Source organism: Chaetodon trifascialis, chromosome 1 (assembly GCF_039877785.1).
Source record: "Chaetodon trifascialis isolate fChaTrf1 chromosome 1, fChaTrf1.hap1, whole genome shotgun sequence".
NCBI classification, from domain to species: domain Eukaryota; kingdom Metazoa; phylum Chordata; class Actinopteri; order Chaetodontiformes; family Chaetodontidae; genus Chaetodon; species Chaetodon trifascialis.
In genome coordinates this window covers 13,617,216-13,645,101 of record NC_092056.1, presented here as the reverse complement: position 1 = coordinate 13,645,101, position 27,886 = coordinate 13,617,216, and the positions used below count along the sequence as shown (strand labels likewise).

General features: G+C 43.0%; 1 protein-coding gene across 1 annotated transcript; it reads right to left on the bottom strand.

Moving 5' to 3' along the window:
• Nucleotides 1-51: 51 nt before the first annotated feature.
• rras2 (RAS related 2) lies at nucleotides 52-27,842 on the bottom strand. The gene is made up of 6 exons (XM_070961881.1): nucleotides 27,307-27,842; nucleotides 5,864-5,951; nucleotides 5,551-5,653; nucleotides 3,920-4,028; nucleotides 2,455-2,573; nucleotides 52-2,112 (listed from the first exon to the last, which is right to left on the bottom strand). Exons 1-6 carry the CDS (start codon nucleotides 27,406-27,408, stop codon nucleotides 2,025-2,027), a joined length of 609 nt encoding a protein of 202 aa, XP_070817982.1. The 5' UTR covers nucleotides 27,409-27,842; the 3' UTR covers nucleotides 52-2,024.
• Nucleotides 27,843-27,886: the final 44 nt, after the last annotated feature.

Sequence of the window (27,886 nt, the reverse complement as noted above, 5' to 3'; positions counted from 1 at the left end):
CTCAGGTCTGTGCAGCTTTTTGAAGCTAAAAGAAAGATTCTCTACCCCATCTGGCTCAATGACAGATTTTATTTTAGCACCAAAAGCTACACACAGGGCAAAAGACACGGATATGGAAGAAAAAGAAACAAAAACAGGATGATTTGGGTGTACACTAGGATTTGCAATAAGATGGGAAGTGGGTATTTCAAATCGCAGTGATTATAATATTCATTCGTGTGGTTTAAAGCTCCCAGAATAATTTCTAAAACCCTCTCCCACCTGACCTGGCGTGTCACACTCTGAGCGGGTGGTGGACACCTCAAGATAAATATCTTCTCTGTTACTAAGCCCCAATAAGAAAAGCAAAAGAAAAAAAACATTCTTGGTCACATCTGGGTGAAGAATCCAATTTAGAGAATTTGGGCCAACAGTCATCTTCAGTTTAAGATCATCAAGAGAATTAAATATTCCTCTTTACATATACACACAGCTGTGCCGTGCATGTGTATTCACTTATAAACATATAAAAATACTTGTCAACTAGTTTGATAAGAAAATAATGTATAAAAGTAGAGTAGAAACATTTAATCAAGTCCATTACTTCCATCATCTGATTTTCTTTTTGTTTATATTACAAGATGATGATATGAAAAACAAACTGCAGTACTTCATTTGTATGCCTGAACAGAAGTACAGAGGTGGAAAGGGAAGGCAGAAGAGTATTCTATGTCTGTGGCGATGATAGCTCCACAGGCGGCAGGTCCGCTGAGTTCATGTCCCATTGGAGAACGGCTGTTTTACGATGTGCATCTTCCACTTGTCCTGGTTTTCCGACAGACAAATCATTGGGGGGGGGGGGGGGGGGGGGGGGGGGAGTTTTGGAACAGAATAATTCAAGGACACGAAACAAATACATTGCCACTGTGTTACTGGAATGATATAACAGTTATTTGATCTATGTTGCAGACGAGGTGTTTGACAGAGAAGATGCATTACACTGGAATGATCTGAACCGAACGGAGCTCTGAAAGCTTCTGGGTTTGTAACAGATGGATTAGTTAACATCACTCGTTGAAAAATGAATAGAGAGGATACAGTGTTCAGTGTTTTGAGCGGAAATCATTTAGTTGTCAAAGATACACAATGCGCTACCGATAAATTTATCTACTGCTTCTTAGAAATCTGTCCAATTTTGACTGAATCGCCACCTTCGAGGAAGGAAATTCTGCCAAAATCTGCTACTTTCAGTACACTGAGGAGATGGCGTAGGATAAGAACCCTTCAATCTATAAGACTTTTAAAACATTGATTACAGTAGACTCTTCATATTTGGCAAGTGAGATGAAAGCAGAAACCACAGACAAAGTAAAGAATCCACTGCAGAATGGCAAAAAGTTCTATCATTGTAGCTTTAAGGGCTGTCTAGGCATTATATTTATATACATACTTATATATTCACTTTCATATATGTAAAACCAAACTCAACCTCACACACTGTACTGTGGTGATTTAATGGGTCATTAGAAATACACTTTGAAAATCACAACAAATGTCACATATGTACAGCAGATTAGCACATGGGAGTAAAGGTGGATATGGCACAACATACACAAAGCTTCATAAGATAATCTCTCTGCTCTGGTCAGACACTGGAAACTAAAGAAACTCATCAACATTCTGGATATATAGTTTTCATTCAATCTCGGTAGCAAGTACAAATGTCACTACAAGGCAAGAGAAGTCCTTCAGAGTACAAAACATTAATTTGTCAGGCTGATTTAGAAGGCAATGTTTAGTGTTGGGACTCTCTCGTGTGAATTAGATTACGGCTGAAGGTAGAGTGGTGTTAAAATTTGGCATTGTCAGATGTCCATAGTGATGTCCTGGGGACAGCAGTTCCTGGTCCAAGTATCTCAGAAAAGGCTGTCTGAAGTCATGCACGTGGAGAAGGCAGCGGTCAGTCATCCACTGAGGATGTGATGTCAGGCAGAGTGGGTGGGGTGGTAGAGAGTAGCTGCATGAGTTACAGTGATAAGGCCGACTCAGACGATCACACAATGACAGCCGCTCTTGTCTTTCTCTTTCCTTGTGGGTTCTGGCGATGGTGGACATTCCTGTTCTTGGAATTTCCTGAGAGTTGGGAGAAACTATCATGAGAGACTGGACTGTGTACTGTGTCTTTTTCTTTTATTAAAAACAGAAACAAGAAAAGGAAAAGCCGAATGATATCTTTTATTTAAAAATCAAGTTTGACTGATTTGGGGAGCGACATGCAACAGAGGTCCCTGTCTGCACGTCAAAGTAGCAATTCATGGTCAATGAACGTGCAACATGTACAAAACCTTCACTGAATGAATCTGTATTTTATCAGCATTATGAACAGTCATTAAAGGAGTGTCTGAATGGGAATCTTTTGAGCCCCTGAAAGCTCCATATGAATATATGTAAAAGATGCCTTTAGAAATCACCTACCTGATTACTCTAACCAGCTCGTGGAAAGCCTGGTCTACGTTCATACGGATTTTGGCTGAAGCCTCCATATATGTGACCTTCAGTTGTCTGGCCAGCTGCTGGCCCTCTTCCTGGGTTACCTGAGGCAAAAGGAAGAGGAAAATAATGACAGGCTAACACTTGAATGTAAATTGAGGTCCAGCTCTTGTAGAAACATTTCCCACAACCCCTCTAAACAAAGCGTGTTTTTATGAAGCGCTGATATCATCTCCTGACAGGAAGAGATGAAGCTAAGTGAAGTTAAGTGGAAACAGATGTCATATAAATGTAAAATGTGAGGTTGAGAGGTAACGTATGCTGTTGTGTGCACACACTCATCTTCAATGTAGGTTACAAACGCTGGCTGAACTGAATCTGGACTAAATATTACAGTGAGAGTCAAAGTGGGCCTGTGACTAAACAAGTGTCCATGCGTTAAATCCGATCACTGAAGGCTTCCTGTTGCAACTTAAGTGACCACAAAATGTAAAAAGTTATTTTTCCTCTGTAGCTTATTTTCTCACAAACACATTTTTTGTACACATGCATTCATTTTTTGTAATTTCTCAAGAGTAAACTTACTACACACTCAAATTGGTCTGTGTGCACCTGGGACACAGCTGGAATCTGCCTCCACGCTTTTTTTTTTAACAGCTGTACAAATTATCTTGACCCAAAAAATCCAATAAGTAATTATGTCCAAAACTAAGCCATACTCTTCTTATAACAATAGACCAGCGAACAAAAATGTCAAATAGTGACCAACTATTGAAGAAGTTGGTGTTTGATGGCTATTACTGATGTGAGGAAGCTGTACTAATATGTTTGTCACATAGATTTAAGTTGAAAAAATCTATTCAGGGTTAATATTCCATTACTTACACTTTAAGTGTTATGTCTTATGTTTAGTCTCCTATCACACAGCTACCATCAAGCTAAGTAGGTAATGTGTAGGACGTTATTATCTCTACTGCTGTCAGATATGATGCCTCTAGCCTCTACATGTCTCAAATCACTAGAATAAATAAGAATTCAGACACAAGCTCATATCGCATTAGGTCTTAATTGCTAGTTTCAGTGTCTAAAACCCACTGATTAGCTACACGTGCTTGTAAGGCTTCTTTTCACCATAAGGGGGCGGTGTGGCTTCACTGCAGGAAGTGACGAGCCACTGCATACCAACAGCCAGAAAATTCATCATTTCATCACACTCCCTTTTCTCTCCATCCATCCTCCCCTCCTGACACCACCGTCTCTGCAGCCGCTCTTTTATTCTTTCACTCACATCCTGTTGTATCTTAGCAGCTAGCTGCAGCTGCAACGCTTGCTTCCACTTTCAAATATGCAAATGTGACTCCTCCAGACTGGCTGATATTATCTCTACAGATGATCAGGGCACATGTTTGTCAGTCAGCGGGTTCAGATCTCTGCCGTCGGTTGGACTTACTTGTCTCTGTAGTTCCAGATCTGCTTTATTTCCTACAAGGATCATGGGGAATTCATCTCTGTCTTTCACTCGGAGGATTTGTCTTTGGAATTTGTAGATTTCTTCAAAGCTGTAAAACATATCACACCGTGTTATGAGGTGTTGTCTGCGCAAACAGGTTATGCAATGTTTTTACATATATTAATCTAAAAATACACATGCACCTAAGCAAATGACCCCCACCCACACAGACAAAGCCATCACCCAGAAGTTGGGGTCATCACCACTGTGGATCAGACTGAGGGGGTGAGCATGTCAGCACAAGGAAGCGAGAGGAGAAAGTCAGCCACATTTACTAAAAAACATACAAATGTCTTTGGTGTTTGTGAGGCTCTGTGCACTGACCTGACTGCTGTCCCACTATAATACAAATGCCATGCACACTTTTTCAACCAAACAGTAAATAAAAATGTCAGTCTGGGGGGGAAAAGAGGCATAATGCAACCAAAAAGCCAGGACAGCATTCGAGCCACGAGCCCACAGACAGCTTGGTGAGCACATAGTAAATCTGGAAAGACTTGACTAATATAAATGGAGGAAGGAAAGACTGTTTACAATATAAACATTGGGAGGGGGCTGAGGGTGGGGGCAGGGGAATGCAGCTGACTGCACTGCTGGGCAGGGACACAAAGACAGGGAGGATGGGGTGTGACAGGCTGACTACATGAAGAATACTAAACAGTGGAATCTGAAACATATTTAAAAGGTGACATAAGTTCTGATAAATCACACCGAAGTAAAATCACAGAAAATTTTAACCCCTTTTAATCGAGCTTTCACAATTTTCAAGAAATCAGACCTAATTTTGGATACTATTTATGGCTGGCATTTGCTCTGCAGAAGCTAATTACTGTATTTACACTCATTAAATATCTCTCTAAATGGCAGTTTTTGCCGCATTCAGACCATAAGAAAATACATGCATGTAATCCAGCACCATTTGATCTCATTGATAACAGCTTCACTGTGTTCGGTCCACTCTCTTTACTTACTTAAAACAACCTGAGTGTGTTTGGTTGTGCTGTAAACAGACACACCAGTTGCTTTTCTGTGGCAGCCCCATCAAAGTAGCAGCTGGAGGAGCTGCAGCCTTGAATCGCACAGGTGTCACTACATCAAGCAGCACTGAAATCTCAAGCATCCACGCTGTTTGATAGTATCATATACTGTACTTGTATATTCTGTATTGGCTTGTTCCACCTCTTTGTGGAGGCAAGTTGATGATGTTGTCAACACAAGTTTTATGTGACCGTGCCATTACATCAAGTGGAAACATTCTAGATATGAGCTGTAAATAGAAGCTAAGGTGCACGAATAAGTGAATTCAAGAGAACAGGATGAGGGAGGAAGCATTGAGAACAAAAGAAAATGACAACAAGAACAACAGCGAGAGGGTCCGGAAGTAGCCTACAAGCGGCAACAATTGAGAGTATCGGTGCAAGATTTATGGTTTTAGTAGAGCGAGAGGCAGAGGAGGGGAGAAAGAGAGCGAGTGTGTAATTGTGAACAGTAAACAGAGGCGTGCAAACAGAAAGGAGGAGGTGAAGAGAAGCGAGCGTGTGAGTTCGCACATGACGAGAACTGTCACTCACCTTCCTCTGTCAGTGACTGAGAAGACGAGCAGGAAGCCCTCCCCTGTCCTCATGTATTGTTCTCTCATGGCTCCAAACTCTTCCTGTCCAGCCGTGTCGAGGACTGGAGAGAGCACGCGCACACACATCGACACAAATCAAACGCGCATAATAACTTGCAGCAAAACAGACCTTTGCAATCAATTCCTCGAGTACAAAGCAATGCAAGAGGAACACGCACATAGCACAGGTGTGTGTGTGTGTGTGTGTGTGTGTGTGTGTGTGTGTGTGTGTGTGTGTGTGTGTGCATTTGCTGTTTGTTCAGCGCACTTACTGTCGAGCCTGGCCGCCCTTTCGTCAATCACACACTGCTTGGTGTAGGAGTCTTCAATCGTGGGGTCATAGTCAGTGACAAAGTAGGACTGCAGGACAAAAGAGAGAGGAGAAACTGAGAATATGTCTGGGGTCTATATATGATGTCAGGTTGAGACACAAGCTGTGTCCCTGTTACATACTAACTGCGCAGTATTCAATTTGTACTGATCTCTGAGACCAATATGTTCCACTGTTTTATACTAACAGGAGGCAAGCATCAAACTGTGAGTCTTTATCTACAGCAACAATATCAACTACACTTAAAAAAAGAGGCAATAAAATGTTTTTCCAAAAGTTTATTATTGTTATTTTTTTCCCCGAGCTGTTTTTGGAGCCGATTCGCTGCCATCCATAATTAATTTTTTTGCAGCTGCGAGCAGCTCTTCCATTTCCTTCGTGCATTGCACGGGGTGTGAACGCTGCCCATCGACAGCTGACTCAAAAATCAAAAAGCTTTTAGTCTGCTGCGCTAAATACGACACGGTGCGTTTAACATAGTTATTTTTCAACACATTACTGTACATCCTGGAATCTTGCTTGGAATGAGCGTGTACTGCAGACCAGAGAACAAACAGCCACTCTGTCCTTGTGTTTTTGGTTGAAACAGCCTCGCCAACCTCTGCCTTTACTAACAGCCTGCAGACAGGAGGCAAACACAGCGTCTGCAGACACTTGCACAGAAAAAATGCCCTCACACAACAACCGCTGCTTGGGTTCAGGCAGCAGGCTGGGCTTTCTTGCTAATAACACATTTACAAGATGTTCCCTCAGTTGCAACAGTCGCACCCCTCACTCCTGAAGGCTTTGATTCTTTCATTCTGGGCCCAATATCTGGTCTCCTAGTAACCCAAACTGGAAGGGTGGGGCCGGGGGGCAGGGAACTGGGAGGAGGAGTCATGCATTTTTTACATTTTTCCCATGTTTTGTAGTTCTCTCTGTCCTCGGGGACCAGTTAAGTGGTGACAGCTGAGGGGAGTGCTCCAGGGCTGTCAAACCAACACCCTAAAACATGAGCGATCACCAGAACTCAAATCCAGACACGATTCCCTCTCGTTCTGACAACGAGCTAAATTAAACTTTTACAGTTCCAGCCATGTTGTTTGTGTGTGGGGCTGTGTTGTTTCACACTTTAACACAGGCCTCGCGCCACTCATCCACTGTTCTTTGCCTGCCAGGGACGCAAGAGAGCGCTTGCATTATGTGTAACGAATGTCACATCTCATCTGATGGAGTAAAACACAGACCACAGATGCAGCTCAGATGAAAAAACAGCAGCAGCTTAATCACTTCCTTAATTCAGACTAGAGCCCGACTGATATGTCTGCAAGATCAATACCATCGATCGATTTTAGCTTATGACAGATATCCGTATGGATTTATGTGTTGGCTGATAAGTAACACGTAATTTGGGTAATTTAGAAGTTGTGTCACCATTTCTGACTTCAAGCAACAATTCATTATCTTCACTATTGATTCATTTTCTCCATTAGCTGTTTCGTCTGTAAAATGTCAGAAAATTGAGAGAAATGATTGTTATATATAAACAACTGTTAGATGAGCTTCTGTGGTTTGTGTGTTTCATTTGCTCTCTACTCTATGTGAAATTAGTTTCAGGATCAGCTTATGTTTGTGTGCAGCACTTTGCAATGTGGGTTTCGAAAGGTGCTCTATAAATAAACATGATTATTATTATTTTCACACAGCCCGAGGTGATGGATTCAAATTGTTTGCTTTATTTAACTAACAGTTCAAAATCCAAAACTATTTATTATCATATATGCAAAGAGAGACATCAAGTCCTCTGATTTGAGAGAGTGGAACATGCGAACGTTTGCCATATTTAACTGAGAAGCAAAGAAATTGATTGATTACGCATTCTCAAAATAGTTCTATGATTGACTAATTCTTGCAGCTGTATCAGCATTACATACTGTTTTCCAAAAGGCACTGACTGATTTTATCCTGGCTCAGATGTATGTGATTGAAAACATTTGTGCTAAGCGAAATTTTAAATGCTCATATATCAAAACCAATAATGGCCTCCAGTGGTCTAATATGTGAATGCCTATAATTCCAGCTCCTGTATCCTCTGCATCCAGATTCTGTCTTCTCACCTGCAGCTCTCTGTTGCTGCAGGTAGTCTCTCCCTTTCACTCGCCTGTCGCTCTGCAGCATGCAAGTATGCCGGCCTGTGTCACATCCACTCGCCACTGTTCAATAATTCATCAGTATAACTGTGTATCCTAGAACGTGCTTCGCTGCACTGCACTGCCAGTGTGCCTTCAGAAGACCAGACAGAGACAGAAAGAGAGGGGAAAAAAAAGCTGCTTGTGTTTCTTGTCCCTCCCACCACCACCACCCCTCTCCCTGCCATAGCTTCAGCACGTGACCCCGGCTTCCCGTCAACCTCTTATTCCTATTCTGTCAACCTCGGGCAGCCGCATTGAGCGCCGCACTCCTCTGGCTATTCCTCCCCTCCCTCCACATGCATGGGCAGTGTAGCTGCTGAGCTCTGTTCTGCCTGAGCTGTTTCTCTGAGAGCCGTTCCCCGTGATAGATGAGGCTGTTTTGCAGTGCCAGCAGTGCCAGAGCCAGCACTAACAGGGCTGTAGCTCGGCCTGGCTTCAGCCGAGCGGCGATAGAGCGATGGGCTAGGTGAGGGAGTGCACCATGACTCAGGAGGACTACCGATGACTGTGTGACATAAGCCAGCCTGAGTCATGTCCAGTAATATGACCTATAATTCCATGACCTCATCAGATGTAACAAGCCCATCAAGCAGAATGAATCAGGCTGTATGAGTCGAGGAGAGCTGCCCCTGACCCACAAGGTACTACTACATCCAACTAGGGCTGGGTATCAAACCTCAGCACGGTTTACCCAACGGCTAGTGTGTGTGTCAAGTTTCAAAAACAGTTTCTACACATTCTTTCATCAGGTATTTCTTGATTGAAGTCATAACTTTGCCCATCTGCTATGTTTTCATGTAGCGATTAATAGGCTGAATGCAAACAGGAATAAATACAAAGAATACAACGATGAACAAATAATGGATAAATGACTGAAGGACCAAAGGAGCTGATTGAGCGCGATATCTAAAAGAAATGTGTTCATTAGTGGAAACACAAAAGAACAAGAGGATGAAATCTTTTGGGATTAAACAGTTAAATTCATTCAAGGTGTTGTTCAGCAGCTGAGAGGGACTGGAAGTCTTTAAATATCCTAACTTCCTCATTTTTAGCTCATTGTTAGTTGCTTAGAGTGACATCTTCAGAGGAGTTGTGTTGTTTGGTCAAACGTCCAAAACCCAAAGATGTGCTCAGTTTACAATGATATAAAACGGAGGGGGAAAAGAAAATCCTCACATTTGAGAAGCTGAGACCAGAGAATCCCTGAATTGCTCATCATACCGTGATAAATGAGGAAAAAATGCAGATGATATCCAGCATGTTTTTAAGATAAGCTGTGACGTCAGTGTTCCCGTCGTTATCTGCCAGACTACATCACAGGTATGTACGGAGGGGGCAGACGGCGCCCTGCACAGATTTCCATGAAAACACTGGACGGCTGTCACGAGGAGACAGCTGACACTCACAGTGGGTCCAACAGTTCAATTCTTAAAGTGTGAGTGTAGTTTGGACTGTACACACACACACACACACACACACACACACACACACACACACACACACAGATGGTCCACAGAGGCTTGTGTGCACGAGATCTTTAAACATTCACCGCTAAATGTCCTCCTCTCAGATGAATTATCTAACTGCAGCGAAAGCTACTGAGGCATTTACAGCAGAAGTGGTCTGCAGCAGCTTTGCAAAGCGGAGGTAAATTACTATTTAAACAGAGCCAACTTGCTGTATAACACTTTGTACTTTGCATGGAGTATGGAACGATGCTAAAAAAAACCTGAGAACAAACTCAAGCTCCACTTAGGCAATCATTAGGCCAGTGCTGACATGACCACCATCGAGGGCGTGTGTATCTGTGAGCTGTAAAACCAGGATTATTAACATCCTTGGATTTTCTGCTCGGCAGCAAAGTCAAGTTTCCTTAAAGCGGACGATCAACCCAAGATGTCCCAACTTTACAGTGCACAAGGAAAGCAGCGCGCTGTACAAAGAAGCTGATGGATGGTTAGAAATAAAGATAACACGACGAAACAAAAGCCTGCAGAACCGAGCTGCAGTCCAGTTTAGATGTTGGTGGCAAGGTGGGTCAGGCTGCACTCGGCCCCGGTCAGCTCAGCAGGAAGGAAACTCCACCTCTCCAGCAGGCAGCTGGCTGGGGCCGAGCCTTCGGGCGGTGGTGATGTCACAGACGACATGTTCCCCACCCACCTAACCTAAGTCCAAACCTGTCACTCAGTTCCCCTCCAGCATTCCAGCCATACATCCCAGCCCTCCACCCACCCACGCACAGCACATGCACGCTCACACCAGGAAAACATTAGAGGCCTGTTTTCACCGTGAACACAGGGCCGCTGGACGAGGCTCAGCTGCAGCTTTTTGTGGCGGGCCGGTCTGTATCTGGATGCTTTGTGAAACATAGACAGACGAATGAGTCAAGAAACTAGAAGCACAAATGATGATTATTTTCATTATCGGTTTATCTTCTTGAATATTAGATTGATCTGCGAACCAAGAGGCCATAAAAAAGCATAAAAAGCAAATACATTCCCAAAATCTTCTTATTGGAAGATTTTGTCCAAGCAACAGTCAGTGGCCAAAACTATTTCAACTGACAAATTTAATGCAATATAGAGCAGCAAGTCATCACATTTGAACCAGGAAGTATTCAGCAGTTCTGCTTGAGAGATGACTTAAACAAGTGAACGATGATCAAATTTCTTAAATGGATGGAAATGAAGAATAGTTTATGAAAATTAGCCATGCCTTGTCCAAAAAAATGACTACCATCAGTGAAGAAGATGGCTAGAATTGGACAAATCGCTGCCAAATGAACCACAGTGATAGCGAAAAATCAGCGTGGAGGTGTATTTGTCTTCCAAACAGCCTCGCTGTTCCATACAAATGCTGAATATATAAATCCATTTATTTCAAGCACCTGGTCAGGTTTCTTTTGAGCTGACTGCTCCTCAGTCGAGACATAAAGCAATAAATCCTGTCTCTTGCCTCAAGGAAAGCAAGAATGGTTGATATGTGTAGGCGTGTAATGAACATCATGCTTGCACTATGCACCCACTTCCTCTCCACACAAACAGCTTTACGAACACTATATATAGATCCTTTTCCATCTCCTGTCAGTTATCCTACTTGTTTGGTTAGAGCCACCTCTTTTACTGTTAACCAATAGAGCGTCATTAACTGCAAAGAGCACAAAAACCTCAGGCGATTAATTACCAAAAACACGCTGCACCTACACAGATGAGGGGAGATTGTGCCAGCCTACTAGATTGTCATAATGAGAGGGAACGCTGAGCTAAAACAAATAGTCATCAACACGGTTAGGAGTTAATTACCTTCTGCATATGGCCCGATGCCCTATGAGAATTCACAGACCTTGACTTGAAATCATCAGCCGTAGTTACTCTTTAATTAAAGGAAAATGTATATCGAATGCCATTAAATTGTGTTATTCTAGGAAAAATTCTGCATGCATGTGCAATTTATAATATTCCCCAACCTCCTCATTCCCCGCACCAACACGCCACAGCCTACCTTTTTATTTTTATTTTTTTTTTCAAAAGCCAAATGCATGCCACAAGAGATTTTGTCATATGGAATTGTGGGAGTAGGATCTATCCATCGCTCTATCAACCCTAACCCTAACCCAACAATCCCCTTAACCATTCACACTTCAATGCACTCGTTTTGTGCACAATGTGGACTAACACAAATTCAAAAGCAGTAAGAATAGCTCTGGATGGTGGAGTGGGTGCGAAAATGAGATGAGCGTGCTTTCATGCATTCTGCAAAAGGAAGCAAAGGTGAGCAACAACATTCTCAGGACTCATGCTGTTGTTTGTGCAAGTTTAATCCGTAAGCTTTGTTCATGAAGAACCGAAGACATGATTGTTATGTTGTTTTATGCTTTTTTTTTTTTTATTGTGTCATTGCAGTATAGCTGCAGCACTCAGCTCTGATTGGCTATTGATGGTTGATTGATGGAGACATGTCCTGTGAAACAACACATATTTGCTTAATAAAGATTTTAACAAGATAAAACCAAATCAGAAACACATGATTAGTTAAGTACACTGTCACATGGACATCTTAAAATGTGTCTGGAGGCGAAGCTTCAATGAACTGGTCCTGGCGTTTAGCTCTGCTGACAGAACAAAACAAAACCGCTATGTAGACTGAGACATCAGCACCAAGAGGCTTGATAGGACTGGCCAAAACACACGGGTGGGGTTGGGTAGGGGGAGGTCCAGCTGACAGGTGAAACATGCCATTTGCAAGACTTGTTCAGCGGGCCAGAGCCAAGTGCAGCAATTTCAATTAAGGACACAAACTTCATGCCAGACAGTCTGGAGCCTGCCAAGTCGCACACTCAGCTATAGACAGCAGCAGAATGTGGCAGCTTGTGATGATCCACTTCTGATCGCACACCATCACACGATGAGACCAACTCACATGAACGCTTAGAAAACTGTACAATGGTATAACTTCTCATGCCTTTCTTTATTTTCTAAGATTTGAAGGTTCGCTCATATTCATAGAACCATTGTACCCTCACACTCGGAACCTCGAAAGATAATCTCCCTGACCACAAAAGCACTACACACCAAACCAGAGCAGCATGGGGTGCTGATCTCAGAAAAGAGAAATTTGACTGGGGGCATCTGCGTATCACTTCCTGTCCCCAAACAAGCGCTGGTTTAACCTTTGCCGAACCTCTGGGGCTGGACTCTGAGCAGCTGTCAGTAATCAAATAGCCACCATGAGGATTTAATGTTAAACAGATGGAAGTGAAGACCAATTCCTTTGCATTTTTTGCACTGTCCGCCCTCCAACATCATCGCCTTTCTTCTCATGCTTCACAGGGTTTCACACAAGTGACACAGGAATGTGTGTGAGGAGCACTGTTTTGTTGAGTGCTTAAGAGTGCTTGAAGTGAGAAATACTGGAAAAAATAAGGCAGAATGAAAGGTTTGAGGGGGAGGGAGACCGTAGGCTACATGGAGAGGGAGAGCAAGAGAAATAGAGGGGGAGGGAAAGGCATTAACTTCCTGTGGAAACACCCACTTTTCCCATGAGCTCATACAAACCAGAAAGGTCACTTATTCAATACCTAATACACAAGGAGAGAAAGAGAGCACACAATGCGTCTACGGCCTTAAAGGGCCACTGGGGAGCATTCTGTTAAAGCTGGGAAAGCTTTAAGACGCGACATATTGCTGCAGAGAATTACTTGAAAATAACAAAAAGTTTTGATTGACAACTCTTTGAGAACTCTTAAAGCACAGCTGCAAAGCCAAATCCACAGTAATAACACTTTCACTGAATGTTTACAGTTAGAGAACGCTGTCTGGAGGGTAGCCCTGAACCTCGGCTCGATGCCGAATTAAATGAACCCGTGCACATCACTCCTACAAGCTCTCTTCCTGCTAATGCGCAACAGATCGATAGCCTGTCCCTTTAATCATTGCCTTGTCCTTAAATGCCGGCAGACCAGTGAAACTCTGCCCCACAAGATAAACCCAGGCATTACGCTCACATCCATCCTGAACCATGATCTCACTGGAAATGCAGATCCGGCCGCTCTGAAGTTGAATAATTATTCCCTTTTTATTATAAGCAACAGAAATGATGGGCAGAACTATGAAAATAAGGTCAAAGCTGTTTAAAGGAAAAACAAACAATCCCTTCAATTGATTTTATATTGTCTTTCTAATCAATGAAGGAGAATTCTGTAGTCTTTGGCCTTTTTGAACAGTCGGCAGATGTATGGTGTCAGGCAACAACAAGCTGCACAAACAAAACACAGACAGCGCCTTCACGCTGCTGTCTTCTTCCCAGTTTTTCTCAATATTTGACCACAAATGGTCTTCCACACGTCCCAGCTTTGTCCTTGATATACAGTCTTAGAGCTGTAACGCCCCTACATTTGATGTTCCGTTAAATCACCCATAATGATGTTCAATATTCAATATTTACAAATACTTCCACATATTCAATATTGAATATTCTGATTGCATACCACTACATTAGGAACTGCTTCTTTATTTTCCTTTCATTTTGTATGAAAAGCTAAATCACGTCTGGTAGACTGATTCTAATCGATCTCATCATAAACTACCTCCTGACCGTATCTTTTTCTTATCATTTAATATTGTAAATATTCTCAGCTGACATGCAATCTGCTGCCTTTAAATTGTATGTCCGTTTTTGTGACAATAATTAGACTTTTGGCCATCATTTTAGCTGTTTATGACATATGAGGGAGCAGCCACATCACTCTAATGATACGTCCAGTAGGACTCCAGTGCTCACATGATCAAACCCCGCTTTGACTTTTATTTGAAAGAGAAAACAATGGTTAAAGTTACAACTAATGCAACTAATTAATCTGGTGAATCATTTCCTAATAAGTCTATTGTGGTTTTGTCTATAAAACGTCACAAAATGTCAAGAAATAGTGATACATGCCCATTATTATTATTTCCCAGAGTCTTAGTGGCATCTTAAAACTCCTTGTTTTATCCAACCAGATATTCAGTTTACTGTTATATATCACAAACATAATCAACAAATCTTTAGATTTGAGAAGCTAAAAGAAAGTGTTGACTGTTTTGCTTGAAAGGACTAGTCAATAATCCAAATCATTGCAGATTAATGTTCGGGAAACAGGCTAATTGATTGATTGACTAATTGTTTTAGCTCCAGTAGAGTCATTATAAATTTGATTTTGCAGTGTTGCTCCCTGGTTTGGCCGACTGTACTCAGAGTGACATTGCATGCATGCAGTTTTTCAGTGCAGTCAAAGATTGAAATAAACATACCTGCAGTATTCACCATTAATTTTCACTTCCAGATATTGAATATTCATGATTTGGGATAAACTGATTGTACTGTTGTTATTGACATTTTATATATATTCACATTTAGAGTCTATTTTCATTCAAGTTTCCATGAATCACATGACACTCTGCTGGACATACTGGTGTTACATACAGTACGTGCTGAATGATCCAGCCGGCACTTGAGGCTGCCGAGTTGGGGATAGCACTCATGCAGAGAATAAAGCAGAGGATAAATGTCCCACCAAGTAGGGCAGCTCCTGGCACAGTCAACCCCCTGCTCTCCTCTAACCTCTCTGGCATTAAGACTTCAATCGCCCTGCTAAATATCAATGCGTGCTGGACTCTGAACTCTTTTGAACCCGCTCAAAGACGCAGAATCAAAGAGGTGCCATTTAAAGGCAGTTTTCCACCAGATCACTGGGCTGAAAGCTGCCTCTTTGCTCTGTAGTGGTCACACTATAAACTATTTCTTTGTCTCCATTTCATGACTCCATTTCGTTGAATTGTAAGTGGAGACCTGTGTAAATACTTCAGAAGCCCACAAACTGATTAAACAGAACAACACAAAGAAGGGGAACTGTGTGAACCGCCCTTATTGTTCTAGCTGATCATGTGACATCACTAATGTTCCCCTTCCCTGCATTAAGCCTCCCCTAAGCCCAGCCATTGATGGGTGATCGATGCAGTTTTCTCTACAGCCCTTCCTTGTTTTTCTTGGGGGGGGACAGAAAATACAGACTTACTGAGACAAGAGTTAACTCTCTAAAACGACACGTTGAGTTTTGCTCTGGTGAATCTTTATCAATGCCTGCTTTTGTGGAAGAGAGAAAACCTTGGCCCATGTGACCACATATCAAAATCTCCAATCGAAGTGGAATAGATGTAGCAAGGTGCTGACAGAACAGTGAGTCATGTAGCTGTGAAGTTAGGGAGTGAGGATTAGAAGATAAACAGATACAGTAAAGGACAAAAAGCAATACCTGCAGCCTCTGAAGTCGACCCAGAACGCTCATTGTCTTGCTAACTCTTAAAACATATGGTGATTTACTGAGACTCTCAGGCCATTGTTTCAGCCCCATAGTGCCTGCATATGTTTTTGTTTCATTCCAGGCTTTAACTCTTCTTCCTCTGCTTGTCTTTGTGCAGAAGTAGTACTGCACATACTGACGTCAACAGAGCATTACTGTGATGCCTCAGTGAGAGGACACCAGCTACTGCAGTGGCTGTGTGGACAGAGAAACTACTGTGTGACTTTCAAAAACCCATATAAAGTCACTCAATGGAGTGTGGCTCACAGTCTATAGTCTGTGGTTTTTGGGAAAACCGTATGACTGAACAAGTAATGAGATACTGAAAATAAACAACGGTCAGATGATCCAAAGGGTTGGTTTACCAGTTGAGATGAAAAACGACTAATCATTTATAATTTAATAAAAAACTGTACATGTCCACAACTGACTTATGACTTCTGTACTTTACAATGATCAATTCTCTCCAAAACACAGATACAACTGTGCAGCACCTGCAGGGATGTCATCTCCCCCACCATCTTCCCTCTCCCCTCTGCTACAACCGCTGAGTGTGTATTTCTGCACCAGTGTGCTCTTGTTGCTGCAGACTATAATTCTTAGCATGGGGTGATATGTCAAAGGAAATGGGGCCACTTCACTGGCATCATGTCAGATACACAGCATCATTACTGTTGTGTGCTTTTAGGCCAGCAGTCCTGCGACACAGGCAGCAGAAATGTTATTACTTTAGTAGACAACTCCTCATAAATAAGACTTAATGGACACATGTTCTCTTCTCTGTCTGATGGTCCCTCCCTCCCTGTCCCTGTCTCTACCATTAAAAGTCCTTTTACTTGGGTTTAGAAGATTGCATATGGCACAATTACATTTTCTTGCAACACAGATGCATAAAAAATTAGAAGAAAAACCTGAATAAATGAACGGAGAAACTTGCAGACGCAGGACATGAGTATAAATACGGTGTAATTCATATGCTTGGCTGAAAGGCAACAGATGTGAACCCTGTCGTAGTGGACTGACGTGTGAAGGCCAGTAAAATCAAACGCGAGATTAATTTATTCCCAATCATGTGGTGAAAGCTGGCGTGCAAATGTGTTCTGCTGACCAGTACTGACCTGCTATCTGACAGTTAGCAAGCTTGCTAACTCAGACAGCTTTCCCCCCAATTCAATCACTCTTTGAATGAAATGATGCACAATCCTGACAACAAAATGCCAGAGAAAATACAGAGAAGGCCTTGCGAGCATTGTCCCAGCTCACTATCTTGTTAGCCGTTAGCTTGCCTGCCAGTAGTCGCTACGTCACCGAGTTAGTGAGACCAAACAAAAACACAAGGTTCAATTTTGTGGTGCCACTCTCTGGTGCGACCGTGCCTTTAGACGTGACAATGATGTTCGCTCCTCCAGCAGAGACGTGTAAAATCTGCACCCAGGAGCAGTGACGCTGTTCTGGAGGCTTGTCAGCAAGCTGAATGTCTTTTGTGTGTGCAGGGGCCTGAGCTCCAAATAATTTAACTAGCATCTAGAAAGGTCTGGCTTTGGGAAGACGCTGGTTTGGTTAGACAAACACACTTTTAAGGCAGCTGTTGACTTGGCGTGTGCCAATTTCAAATTCTGCATCGGATTTGCCGACACCAACTGGTGCCGAAGACGCGGTCACATTTGCTGCGTGTGTTAGATCAGTATAGCAGTCACACGACAGCTGTGTCAGTGACTCAACCAGACTCACATATCTCGAAATGTTTCTACACATGTACCTGCCGCTGACTGAACAGCCTTTCTGATTAAGATCTGGTGTCTTATCAGTGGCAGAGAGACTCAGAAGCTCATTTGTTGAAGTCACACTTGGCCGTTGTCGTCAGCACATTTGGACATTCGGAGTCATGCTGCGTTGTCACCTGTTGAGGGGTTGTCTCATTCCATGCCTCACCTCCCCCTGATGGACAGCAGGTGCCCCACAGGCCTCTGGACAGTGTCTGCGTGAGACATGCCAAATGTCCACCAGCTGCCTGGCAGGCAGTTCAGGGCCCAGCATCAACGACAAGCACAGACATATAAAAAGAGCCATTCACAGTGTTCTTTCAACTACGTTGCATGAAAAGTGTGGGCAGCACCACTTTAATTAACAGCATAGGCACTGTTCAAAAAGGGACACGTCAATGACAGAACACTACATAATCCACACTAGCATCAGTCATACTGAATAAATATGGGCTCCTGATGTAAAAAAAAGAACATACATTTGAAATGCTAGACGTTAGAAGGTGGTGGGAATGGGTTGCTAAAATAAGCAGCATGTCATTTTCCCATAGTCAGAGTTGTTGTAACATGACTCTGAGATGCTAGACCTGATACTGTGGCCAGTTATTCTGAAACAGACAGATGTGTGAATACAGAACAATAGCCAAAAAACAACACAGAGGAACCCGCTGCCCCCTCTGTCTGTCTGACTATCTGAGAGGCAGTGACCGGAAAACAAGGAGGGGGGTATCGCAGGTGAATATAGGTTTGTTTTTTACCTATCAGAGGGAAAGGAAAGTTAAAAGTGCACATAAACAAGTGCTCTACGCTTCATAGTATTGTCATTAAAATGTAAATTTGTATGGCAAGATGCACGAAATTGAACCTCAGAAGACAATTTCTTAGCTGCAAGTCGCATTTAGCATATACCGGCTTTATACAATTATATAATATGAGGTATAAAATTGAAAAGCAGCATGTGACAATCTGTTGAGATTGGCTTCAAAGAGAGAAGACTGTTTCCAGAAAACAGCAACAGAATCATTTATTCATTATCATCATTTTGTTTCCTATTAACAGAGCTGGAGGTTCACTGGAGTTGTCGGAGAATCTCAAGAGATTTGGTTTCATTTTTATTGGTGCACTGTTGTATTGAGTCCCAAACTGTGGATTTTTGTTTGCTGAAGAGGATAAAGAGTTTTTTGTTGAGATAAGGATTCATTCATTGGTCAATGAACTGTGGGTTTTGTGTTGGGCACTGACTGACTCCTTTGGTGGAGGTCTTTGAACATTTTCTAGTGAAGTATCTAGTTATCAATATGGAGAGTTTGTTCACGATAATGCAGACTCATAAAAATAACATACCTGTTTTGAGGAATTGACAATATTAGACAATAAAGGCTAACTAGGCCCAAATAAATTTAATTAGCCTTTAAAGTCTGCTTAGAAAACTCTGGCCCTTGGGAAAATGCGTTGAGGACCCTTACCACCAATACCACCACAATACGTTACGAAGTGTGATGTAACATTCAGTGTAGCTGGAGATCACTCACAGCTATCCTGCTCCAGGTGAATGTGATCTGAATGTGGTTTATTTCCCTGTTGTTGACATCACTGTCATGCTGACTTCACACACTGACGTTACACCAGAGAAGTTGCTACCAGCTGTTAAAATCGCAGATACAGAACGTGTCTAAATGCAGCTGTAAGAATATATCTGAGCCATGAATACACACACACACACACACACACACACACACACACACACACACACACACACACACACACACACACACACACACACACACACACACACACACACACATCTTCTGTTGCTGTTGGAGACTTACTGGACCTCTTTGCACAGATCCTCCCATGTTTTCTATGTACACTACATACATGTATATAGAGGAAACGTAGCTTTGAGGTGAAATTTGAGACAAACCCAAATGACAAAGCAGAAAGCATCTATCACACAGCTGAACAATAAACAAGTCTGGCTCTATTGAAACAAGAGACGGTCTTATTTTCTCATTATATTCAGGTGGAAATAGCTGCCAACATGTCAACATCCATGATGATGCATGAATGACTATGTGTTTCCATCTTATTGATGCGTTTTTATCACTATCAGATCTAATTTGATAATCAGGTTTTAAAAAAAAAAGCTCTGAAAGCACAGGTCCACAAGTTATTGGTCTGACCTGCAGGCCATGATGACATGACAACATTAAAGTTTTAGTACTACATCAGTAAACAAGATTAGAAACATGACCAGACATTCGAGGCCAGCTTTCAGTACAGTTTTCGATGCTATCTTCAAAATTCAAAGACACATTCTCCTGATTATTATGTTAATCTCTGCAGCTTTGGAGTTATTTCTTGTACACAGTAAGTTCTTAATCAATCGAGCCATGAGTAATAATATGTATGAAAGAAGTACCTGCAGTCTGGATTCAACATCTTCATCCTCCACCGCAGACTTTAGATTTTTTTTTTCTTTAGAATCTGCATATTACTGCAATGTGTCATTCTGAGAAACTTCTGCAGACTGTTATACAGTCAATCATTCAGATAGTTGTCGCCTCCTTCCTGTTATTAGTCATCCCCAAGAAGTCAAGTTGAGCCCTCACTTCCTTGTAATTTATGAAGATTCTGGTGTAAAACCTCACCAATTTAATAGGCTACAGACGGGAATGGTGCAAAACAAATGAATGAAAATCATTTTAAAGCAAATGAAGTCAAATATGCATGAACTACTGAGTAAGTTAATCCTTCACTGACATGCAATACCTGTCAAACTATTTGATTACTTACTTTTTATATTACTGTAGTAATGTATGTACATAGGCCTTAAGAAATAGCATGGTTTTATCACCCACTAAAACACAATTAGTCAACTCTGCCATGAGGATGTCTTTCTGGTCTATGATTATGAAAGATAAAGCTCTCTGCCCTTTTGTTAGTTTCTTACTTGACTCTGACTTGTACACACACGCTACAGTATTCATTGGTGTTTCTCTTCCTTGTGGTTGTTGCAGAGCGATAGAGAGACAGAGGCAGGGAGATAGGAGCGGCTGAAATCATCATCTGATCTCAGATCTGTAATGTCTGGTAGGCAACATACTGGATCACACCCTCGCCTCCAGCTAACAACTCTTACTTTTGACGGCAGAGGAGGCGCTTCAGAAAAGATGACGGGGAGCGAGAGCATCTGATCACCGACACCATACAGCTTACCATAATTCTTCCTTCTCACCACCTCGAAAGAATACACTCTTCTGATATGAGCACCGTAAATGATAATAGTTTCCTGAGCATCGAAGGAGTCAGGGTGTGAGCTGGATGGATTAATTCTAACAATCACTGGAATTTCTCTTGACTTGAGGAGGGCATCATATGTTCACCCCGCCACATAATAAATATGGCACAGGCCCCAAGTAAAGTTCTTCTTTCACTGAACAAGGAAATTACTGTATAAAAAAGTAATGCAACCTAGTTCCTCAAAAAAAAAAAAACAAAGAAAAAAAAAAGACTGACAAAAACAGGTACAATAATCAATACAGAGAAGAACCGTGCAGAATTCAGAAGCACAATCATAAAGGAAGGTGAGCGATATTCACTGTTTTTGGGGGTTTTAACTATTGGTGTGTGTGTGAGTGTGTGTACAAATGCTCACATGGATCCAAGCCAGCTTTACTCCACAGGTATAAACAGGTAAAGGCCATTGAAATTCACACAGTAAGCAGACGTAAAGGAGAGAACTGGTTATGAGATATCTTTTAGTTCCTCTAACTGACAATGGATCCTCTCTACTGTTAGTATGGCTGCTAAACACCGCTGCACCACGTGTAATCAGACTGAAATCAAGCACAAAAACATACACTAATCAGTTGTGCCTCACGTTGTAATAGCTGCACCTTTCACTATTGTTGATGAAGAGTAGCCTTGCTCCCTGGGTAGTCATTAGTTTCTCGTTAGCCCAGGGCGAATGGGATGACCTACGAGTCTCCTGAGCATTCCCAGATGGGTGGGAGTGTCTTCACAGATCCCGAACTCCCTTTTACGTGGACATTCCTGCGGTGTGCTGCTCAGCGTTTTGCCAGATTCAAGTAAATTACCAGAGCAACAGGATTGAATTCATCCACATACTTAAACAAGACGACAAACATGCAGCCTCACTTGGTGCTGCAGCGTTCATCACATCCCACAACACAAAAGTGCTTGTGGATGGTACGGTCTCCTGATTCGACATCTGACTAGAACAAATTAGCATCTAGCTATTTGTAGAACTTTTGGGTGAAAAACAATGAAACTTGTCCTCAAGCAGCCTTGTGTGCACATCATGTTATAAGATACCTTGTGTAAGAAGCCTGAGGCTGAGTTTCAATCGAAATGGTTCATCTTCTGGGAAGCAAGAATGTTCTCAAGCCTCAGACTTAAGATTTCAGGCTATGGATACAATCGATTTAGATCATGCTTTTGTACAAATAAATGTTTTGATGGAAACATCTGACAGCCACAAAAACATCAGGATGCACCCTCTGGGAACAATGAATAATCATGGCAAATTTTATGGAAATATTCTTTTCATGTTTCTTCAGGGCAGGTGTCAGACAGCCAATACTTCCACTGTCATATCCTGCCAAACCCGTTTAAATAAACAATACGGGTGCCATCAAATGAAAAATAAATAGGATCCAACTTCCACACACATTAGCTTCTGTAGACTTATGCTTTAAGATGCTGCTTCAGTGTTGCACAGGCACCAACCACACGGCCTGCTGAATTCATATGCGACTGGTCACACAAAACACAAATGAGGCTATATCTGGCAAGAGCTTGACGTATAATTAAGAATGTACACTTGCATGTTGACGTGTGAAAAGAGAAGAGAAAGGGTGCACACAGGAGACGGAGAGTACAAAATGGTCACTCAAGGCAGGTAAGTGATTTAATTTCCCAGAGTTTCTCTTGAAATGATTTCCTATGACAGCGGAGTTGTAGCCCCTTTCCGAACATCACGGGCACAGAGGATAAACTTGCATTTTGGGGAGGGTGAGGTCATAATCTGTGCCGCACTGGCCCCTTCAACTAAACTGAATCTGAAGAACTCTTCTATCATGAGTATTTGACTTTTCAGCTGTGATGTACACACACGGAAGCTGTTTACAGAAGCATGCACAACACATTTTCTTTCATTTTTGTGCATGTTGATATCAACCGGATGGGTGATTCAGAGCCAAAGTGGCTGTGAAACCATTCACAAAACCAGCAGATCTACACAAATTGTGGTCTAATTGTGGTTGAACTCTGTGAGAAATGAACAGGTGACCCTCCCGCAGAGCTAAACAAACAACGTTCTCTCCTCACCTGCCCTCACACGCACACACCTGCCACAGCTGCAAACCCTCCTCTAAGAAAGACCTGACTATCATACACTTCAGTCTTCCATTTCAAAGAAGAGATATGAACTCCCTTAAAGGAGATGAAGAAACAGCAGTCTGAATATAAATGGAATTGTTTGCGCTCAGTGGTACGGAACGTGACAAAACACTGAGCCGCACAGAAAGTCACAAACACGCATGTATCCAAAAATGGGGTGCTGAGTGTGAAGTGTTAGATGTGTCAAAAAGTTCAAAACTAAAAGACAAAAGCACAAAAGTGCCGCTGCGAACGCTTCGTCTAACCACCTGCGGCTGTTTCTGAGAAATGCACATGAAATGGCGCCCACTGCATTCAGCTCCAGCACTACTATCATTACCACACCTTGCCTCCACATGCCCAAGGAGGGCTGCCCTTATAGTCCATGTTTATTCTATTGAATTTCTTCTTATGGCAACATTCCTCCAAAATGACCTCATATCTAAGTAATCAAAACCATGCTAGAAAAATATGCGAGATATTTGGGGAGGGAGTAGGAGTACACGGGAGAACGAGAGAGGTCGCTTCTGCACTTTAGCTGGAAATCCAGCTGAGGTCTACAGAAATCTTCAACTAATCTGTCTGGACTTGATCAGTCAGGATGTTTTGCTCTTGTGCATGAATCTCTACTGCCGAGGGCGGCCACCGCACTAATATTAGCAAGCATGTGAGCAAGCAACACCATGCTTTTCAGCCGGCAATCAGATCCCTCAACATCCCATCATTCCAGTAGCTTCTTCGGTTTCTCTCTAAATCACGTGTTTTTTTTTTTAATGTGCCATTATTTCTGGGATAAGAACAAACCTACAGACACACGCAGCTTCACATGGTCAATGAGTCATGTTTTCCCTTACTTGGGACGCCTCATCCCTCACACACGTCATATTAAACAACACGCAGCGCTCCACAACTTTTGTCAGATGACTCAATGTTATGTCATCCCGATGCTATTTCAGCTTGAGTCAACTGCTTGGCATTAGGGTGGCCAGCAGCTCAGGGACCTGCCACTCTGTTATTGCTGGCGACATCATCTTTTATCTTCTGACTCCCAAAAATCCCTGCTACAGCACGGCAGTCAATTTTTTTTTTTTTTTTGTCTAAGACTCTGCCCAGCACCCTCCAGAAGATTAGGAGTGGCATCGCACCTCAGCGCTTTAGAAAAATGACTAAAATGACTGTGTCGAAAACTGCCATCAGATGATTCATCGCCCTGTTTGCTCATTTGGTCACATGGTTCTTTTTTTTGTGGCCATTTCTTGTGCAGTTGCGTGTGTTAAGGCAACTTGAAGCACAAATGCACCGAAGAGTTTGGCACATTTTCAATCTGAATGCATTTATTTTTAACAGGGCTTTGTTTAGAACAAGTTCGTATTTGTCAAAATAAGGCATTTAAACCAATATTTTGGTACCAGTGCAAAAACTCAAACTTTCAAATGAGATGGTTTATGTTTCATGGTCACCCCCAGCCAGCCCCAATATACACACACACACACACACACTCCTGCACACAAAAACTAATAACACATGATGCTACAAAAAGACCCATGTGGATATTCAAACTGTGGGCACACTTCTACATTAAATAAGCTTGGAGAGTAGAAGAAGAGCTCAAGCAGCCTGTTCCCAATGGTAACTACTTCACTTGATGACAGGATATCAGATGAGTGTCTCAATACACAATACTAAATCATTTTTCCACTCATTCATAAGAAAATGTGTTGCAGGAGGGTTTGTTTCTGGGTGAAAATAAGACTTTTGACACGTTGGTTTATTTAAATAAGCACTCAGAGGAGGCCTGGTCTAAACTAAAATGTTTTCATATTTTATGATGTGCAATAAAAGTAATTCTGCAGTAATTCTTGGTGAAACACACAACAAGTACTTCATATATTTGGCAAAACACGGAAGACTGAATCAAATGTTCTGTCAAGATTTACACACACACACACACACACACACACGCACACACACACACACGCATAGCTCCAGTGATTCAGGAAGCAGGTCATGTTTTTCCATACAAAACTAGAAGGCCCTAAGAGCAGCAGTAGAGGGACTTCCTCTGCCAAAGGGCCAAATTCCACATGGTCCATGACCATTAACCCACCCAAGCTGACTCAGACCCCCCCACCCCACCAACCTCCCAACGCTCGACATATTCTGGGGAAAGCCTCAACTTCACAACCAGCTGTTAGGTCTTTTCCCTTGGCAGGCGACTTCTAGAGACTTCTGAGGAGGATGTAGGTCCTCCTCCTGCTGTCAACATCTCAATCTCTCTCACTTTCACGCCACCAGAACAGCGAGAGAGGAAATCAACTGCAGGTCACGCTGCATACAAAATACGACCAAATGCTGATGCAAAATCCCACATCAATGCCTGAAAGAAATGATGGAAAACACTGTTTACCTCCCAGATTAAATTTATGGCAAGAGCACGATGCAGACAGCTCGAAAATACCTTCTGAGAAACTGTAACAGGTAGCGCTGAACTCACTGACCTAAGAGAAATAATACGCTTCAGGTAATTCAAGAATGAGCTTTGAATTAGTCGATCACTGGCGTGACGGTCCATTATTCTGGCAGGAGGCTCTCCTGCAGCTCTAGCGCTACATCTCTGTTTTAGCATCCTTAATGTAACGATGAAACAAGGTTTGAGAGATCTCCTTTAAGAGCAGATATCAAGTGCGATCTCTGATCTACAAACGCTGACATTTTCCAGATCATTCTGCTGTTATCAGCAACAGCGCGCGGTGATTTTACACTACAAACGAGAAACCTCGTGACGACAATGATGTGTCACCACAAACACAATAAATCAAGTGAAATGTCCTCTGTGTGTGTGTGTGTGTGTGTGTGTGTGTGTGTGTGTGTGTGTGTGTTGTCATATTCAGCTTTAATGCATCCTTACTTCAGGTCAGCAGGGTCAGTAGGCTAAAAAATCTGTGCCACAGCTATCTGATCCCTTTTTACTTGGTATGCAGTTAATGAGCTTTTTGAACCCTCATTAGAGACAGCTCCCCCCAACACACACACACATACACACACACACACACTCTCTCTTAAGCTTTTAACCCCCACTCTGAAACGTGTGCCAGCCCACTATTGTCTGACAGTGTGGAGACATGCAGCTGCCTGCAGTCTGGTCAGAAACACATTGACACGAGGGGGAAACACACAAGGCGAAGGGCAAACTTTGTCATCTCTTTCATACTGGGTGTGTGTGTGCGTGTATGTGTGTGTGTGTGTGGGGGGGGGGGGCTTTTCAGAGAAGGAGCCCTTGCCTAAATGACCACTGTGAAGGCCTGGAAGGTCAAAGCAAGTCTGCAGTGTGCTGGAATGCAACCAGGGAGAGACGGGAGGCAAACTGTTTACATGCTTTTTATATGTGACACCATGAGTGCTCAAGTGGGCTGCTGTGAAAACTGAGGAGGACATTGTCTCTCAGGAGGAGGAAATAAAGTTTTATTTCAAAGAGGACCCATATTGGTGTAGCTGTTTGCCTTGGGTTACTGGAAGCGCTTTGAATGAGGTTACCCAGCAGCTCGCCCTCTGAACACAAAAGTTAATCATCCTTCAATGGACATTTTTCTGCTGCTGACTTTACAGTCGGTCAACCGTGACAGATTTCCTCTCAAGATCACACGTTTCTACAAGAACTTGAACAGTTTAGAGGCTCAACAAAACTGAATTTTGAAGCACTCTGAGGGGATCATGGCACTCTTTTTTTTTTTTTTTTTTGGTGCAACTTTTCTCTGCACCGTTGTCTCCTACTTGAAGTTTCAGGCTTGGCAGGCCAATGCAGGCTAAATCTTAAAGCTGTGGCAACTCTAAATTCTCGGCTTTTCTTAATGATAAAATAGGGCAACCCAGGAGCTCCGTAGACCCACTTTCCTTTCTCTTTAGACCAGCGGCTATAAACTGCAAAGTGGAAGTGGATCTCTCGGAAATCGTCGTGTTAAAGTGACAGCAGTCCTTCCTCGTTTGATCGGCAGAGCGAGGCTCCCACACCTCTCCCTAACATCTACGAACAAGCCCTCGGTAAGTAGTTGTAGGCCTCGGCAAAGTCTCGGAGAAGAAAACAGACCCCGGTATCCGCTTGCGGGGTTCCCGTGTCTGGCCTCCCCCTCCCTCTCTCTCTCGCTGTGTTTTCGGATAAGCAGGGAAATCAAAGCAAGGGCTAAATTCAAGGGAAGGCTGGACGCGTACTGACCTGGATGAACTGGATGGTTAGGGCTGATTTCCCGACACCGCCGCCTCCGACCACGACCAGCCGATACTTCTCCTGCACCGAGCCGTCCTTCCAGCCTGCCATCGAGGACACTTCGCTGCGCTCGCCGCCGCCGCCGCCGCTGCCGGAACACCAGTGAGCAGCAAACACCCACTTTTTTTCCTGTAAACTGACGAGGCCCTGCGGTGGAGAGAGCGGAGCGCAGGAGAGGGCGTAGATGGGTGCCAAAAAAGCCCGAGTCGTAGTCCGTGTAGCGCGCGCGGAGAGGTGAGCGAGGGGTCCCGGAGCTACGCGCGCCTCTCCATACGCCTGACCGTGTTTCAGCCTCGACAACACTGAGATGATCGAGCAGTGGAGCCGATAGTAGGAGTAATCAGCCAGGCCAGTACTAATGTCTGGCGCTAGGGGCTCTTCTACAGGCTGTGTGTGTGACTGCCTCAGCCCCCCCTCGCTGCACACACACACACACACGCAGTCCTAACCCACCCTGCAGCCCTGTCTTGAGACTAATATCACACACCCCTGCAGTCACATTCCTGTCCTCAAACACAGCCTGCACACA

What these genes read in the sequence shown, in the direction of transcription:
- rras2 (XM_070961881.1), bottom strand. Translation starts at nt 27,408, where the DNA reads ATGGCAGGCTGGAAGGACGGCTCGGTGCAGGAGAAGTATCGGCTGGTC. An exon ending in TAACCATCCAGTTCATCCAG is followed by an intron (nt 5,952 to 27,306) that starts GTCAGTACGCGT and finishes TTTGTCCTGCAG; the next exon opens with TCCTACTTTGTCACTGACTA. An exon ending in AAGGGCGGCCAGGCTCGACA is followed by an intron (nt 5,654 to 5,863) that starts GTAAGTGCGCTG and finishes TGCTCTCTCCAG; the next exon opens with TCCTCGACACGGCTGGACAG.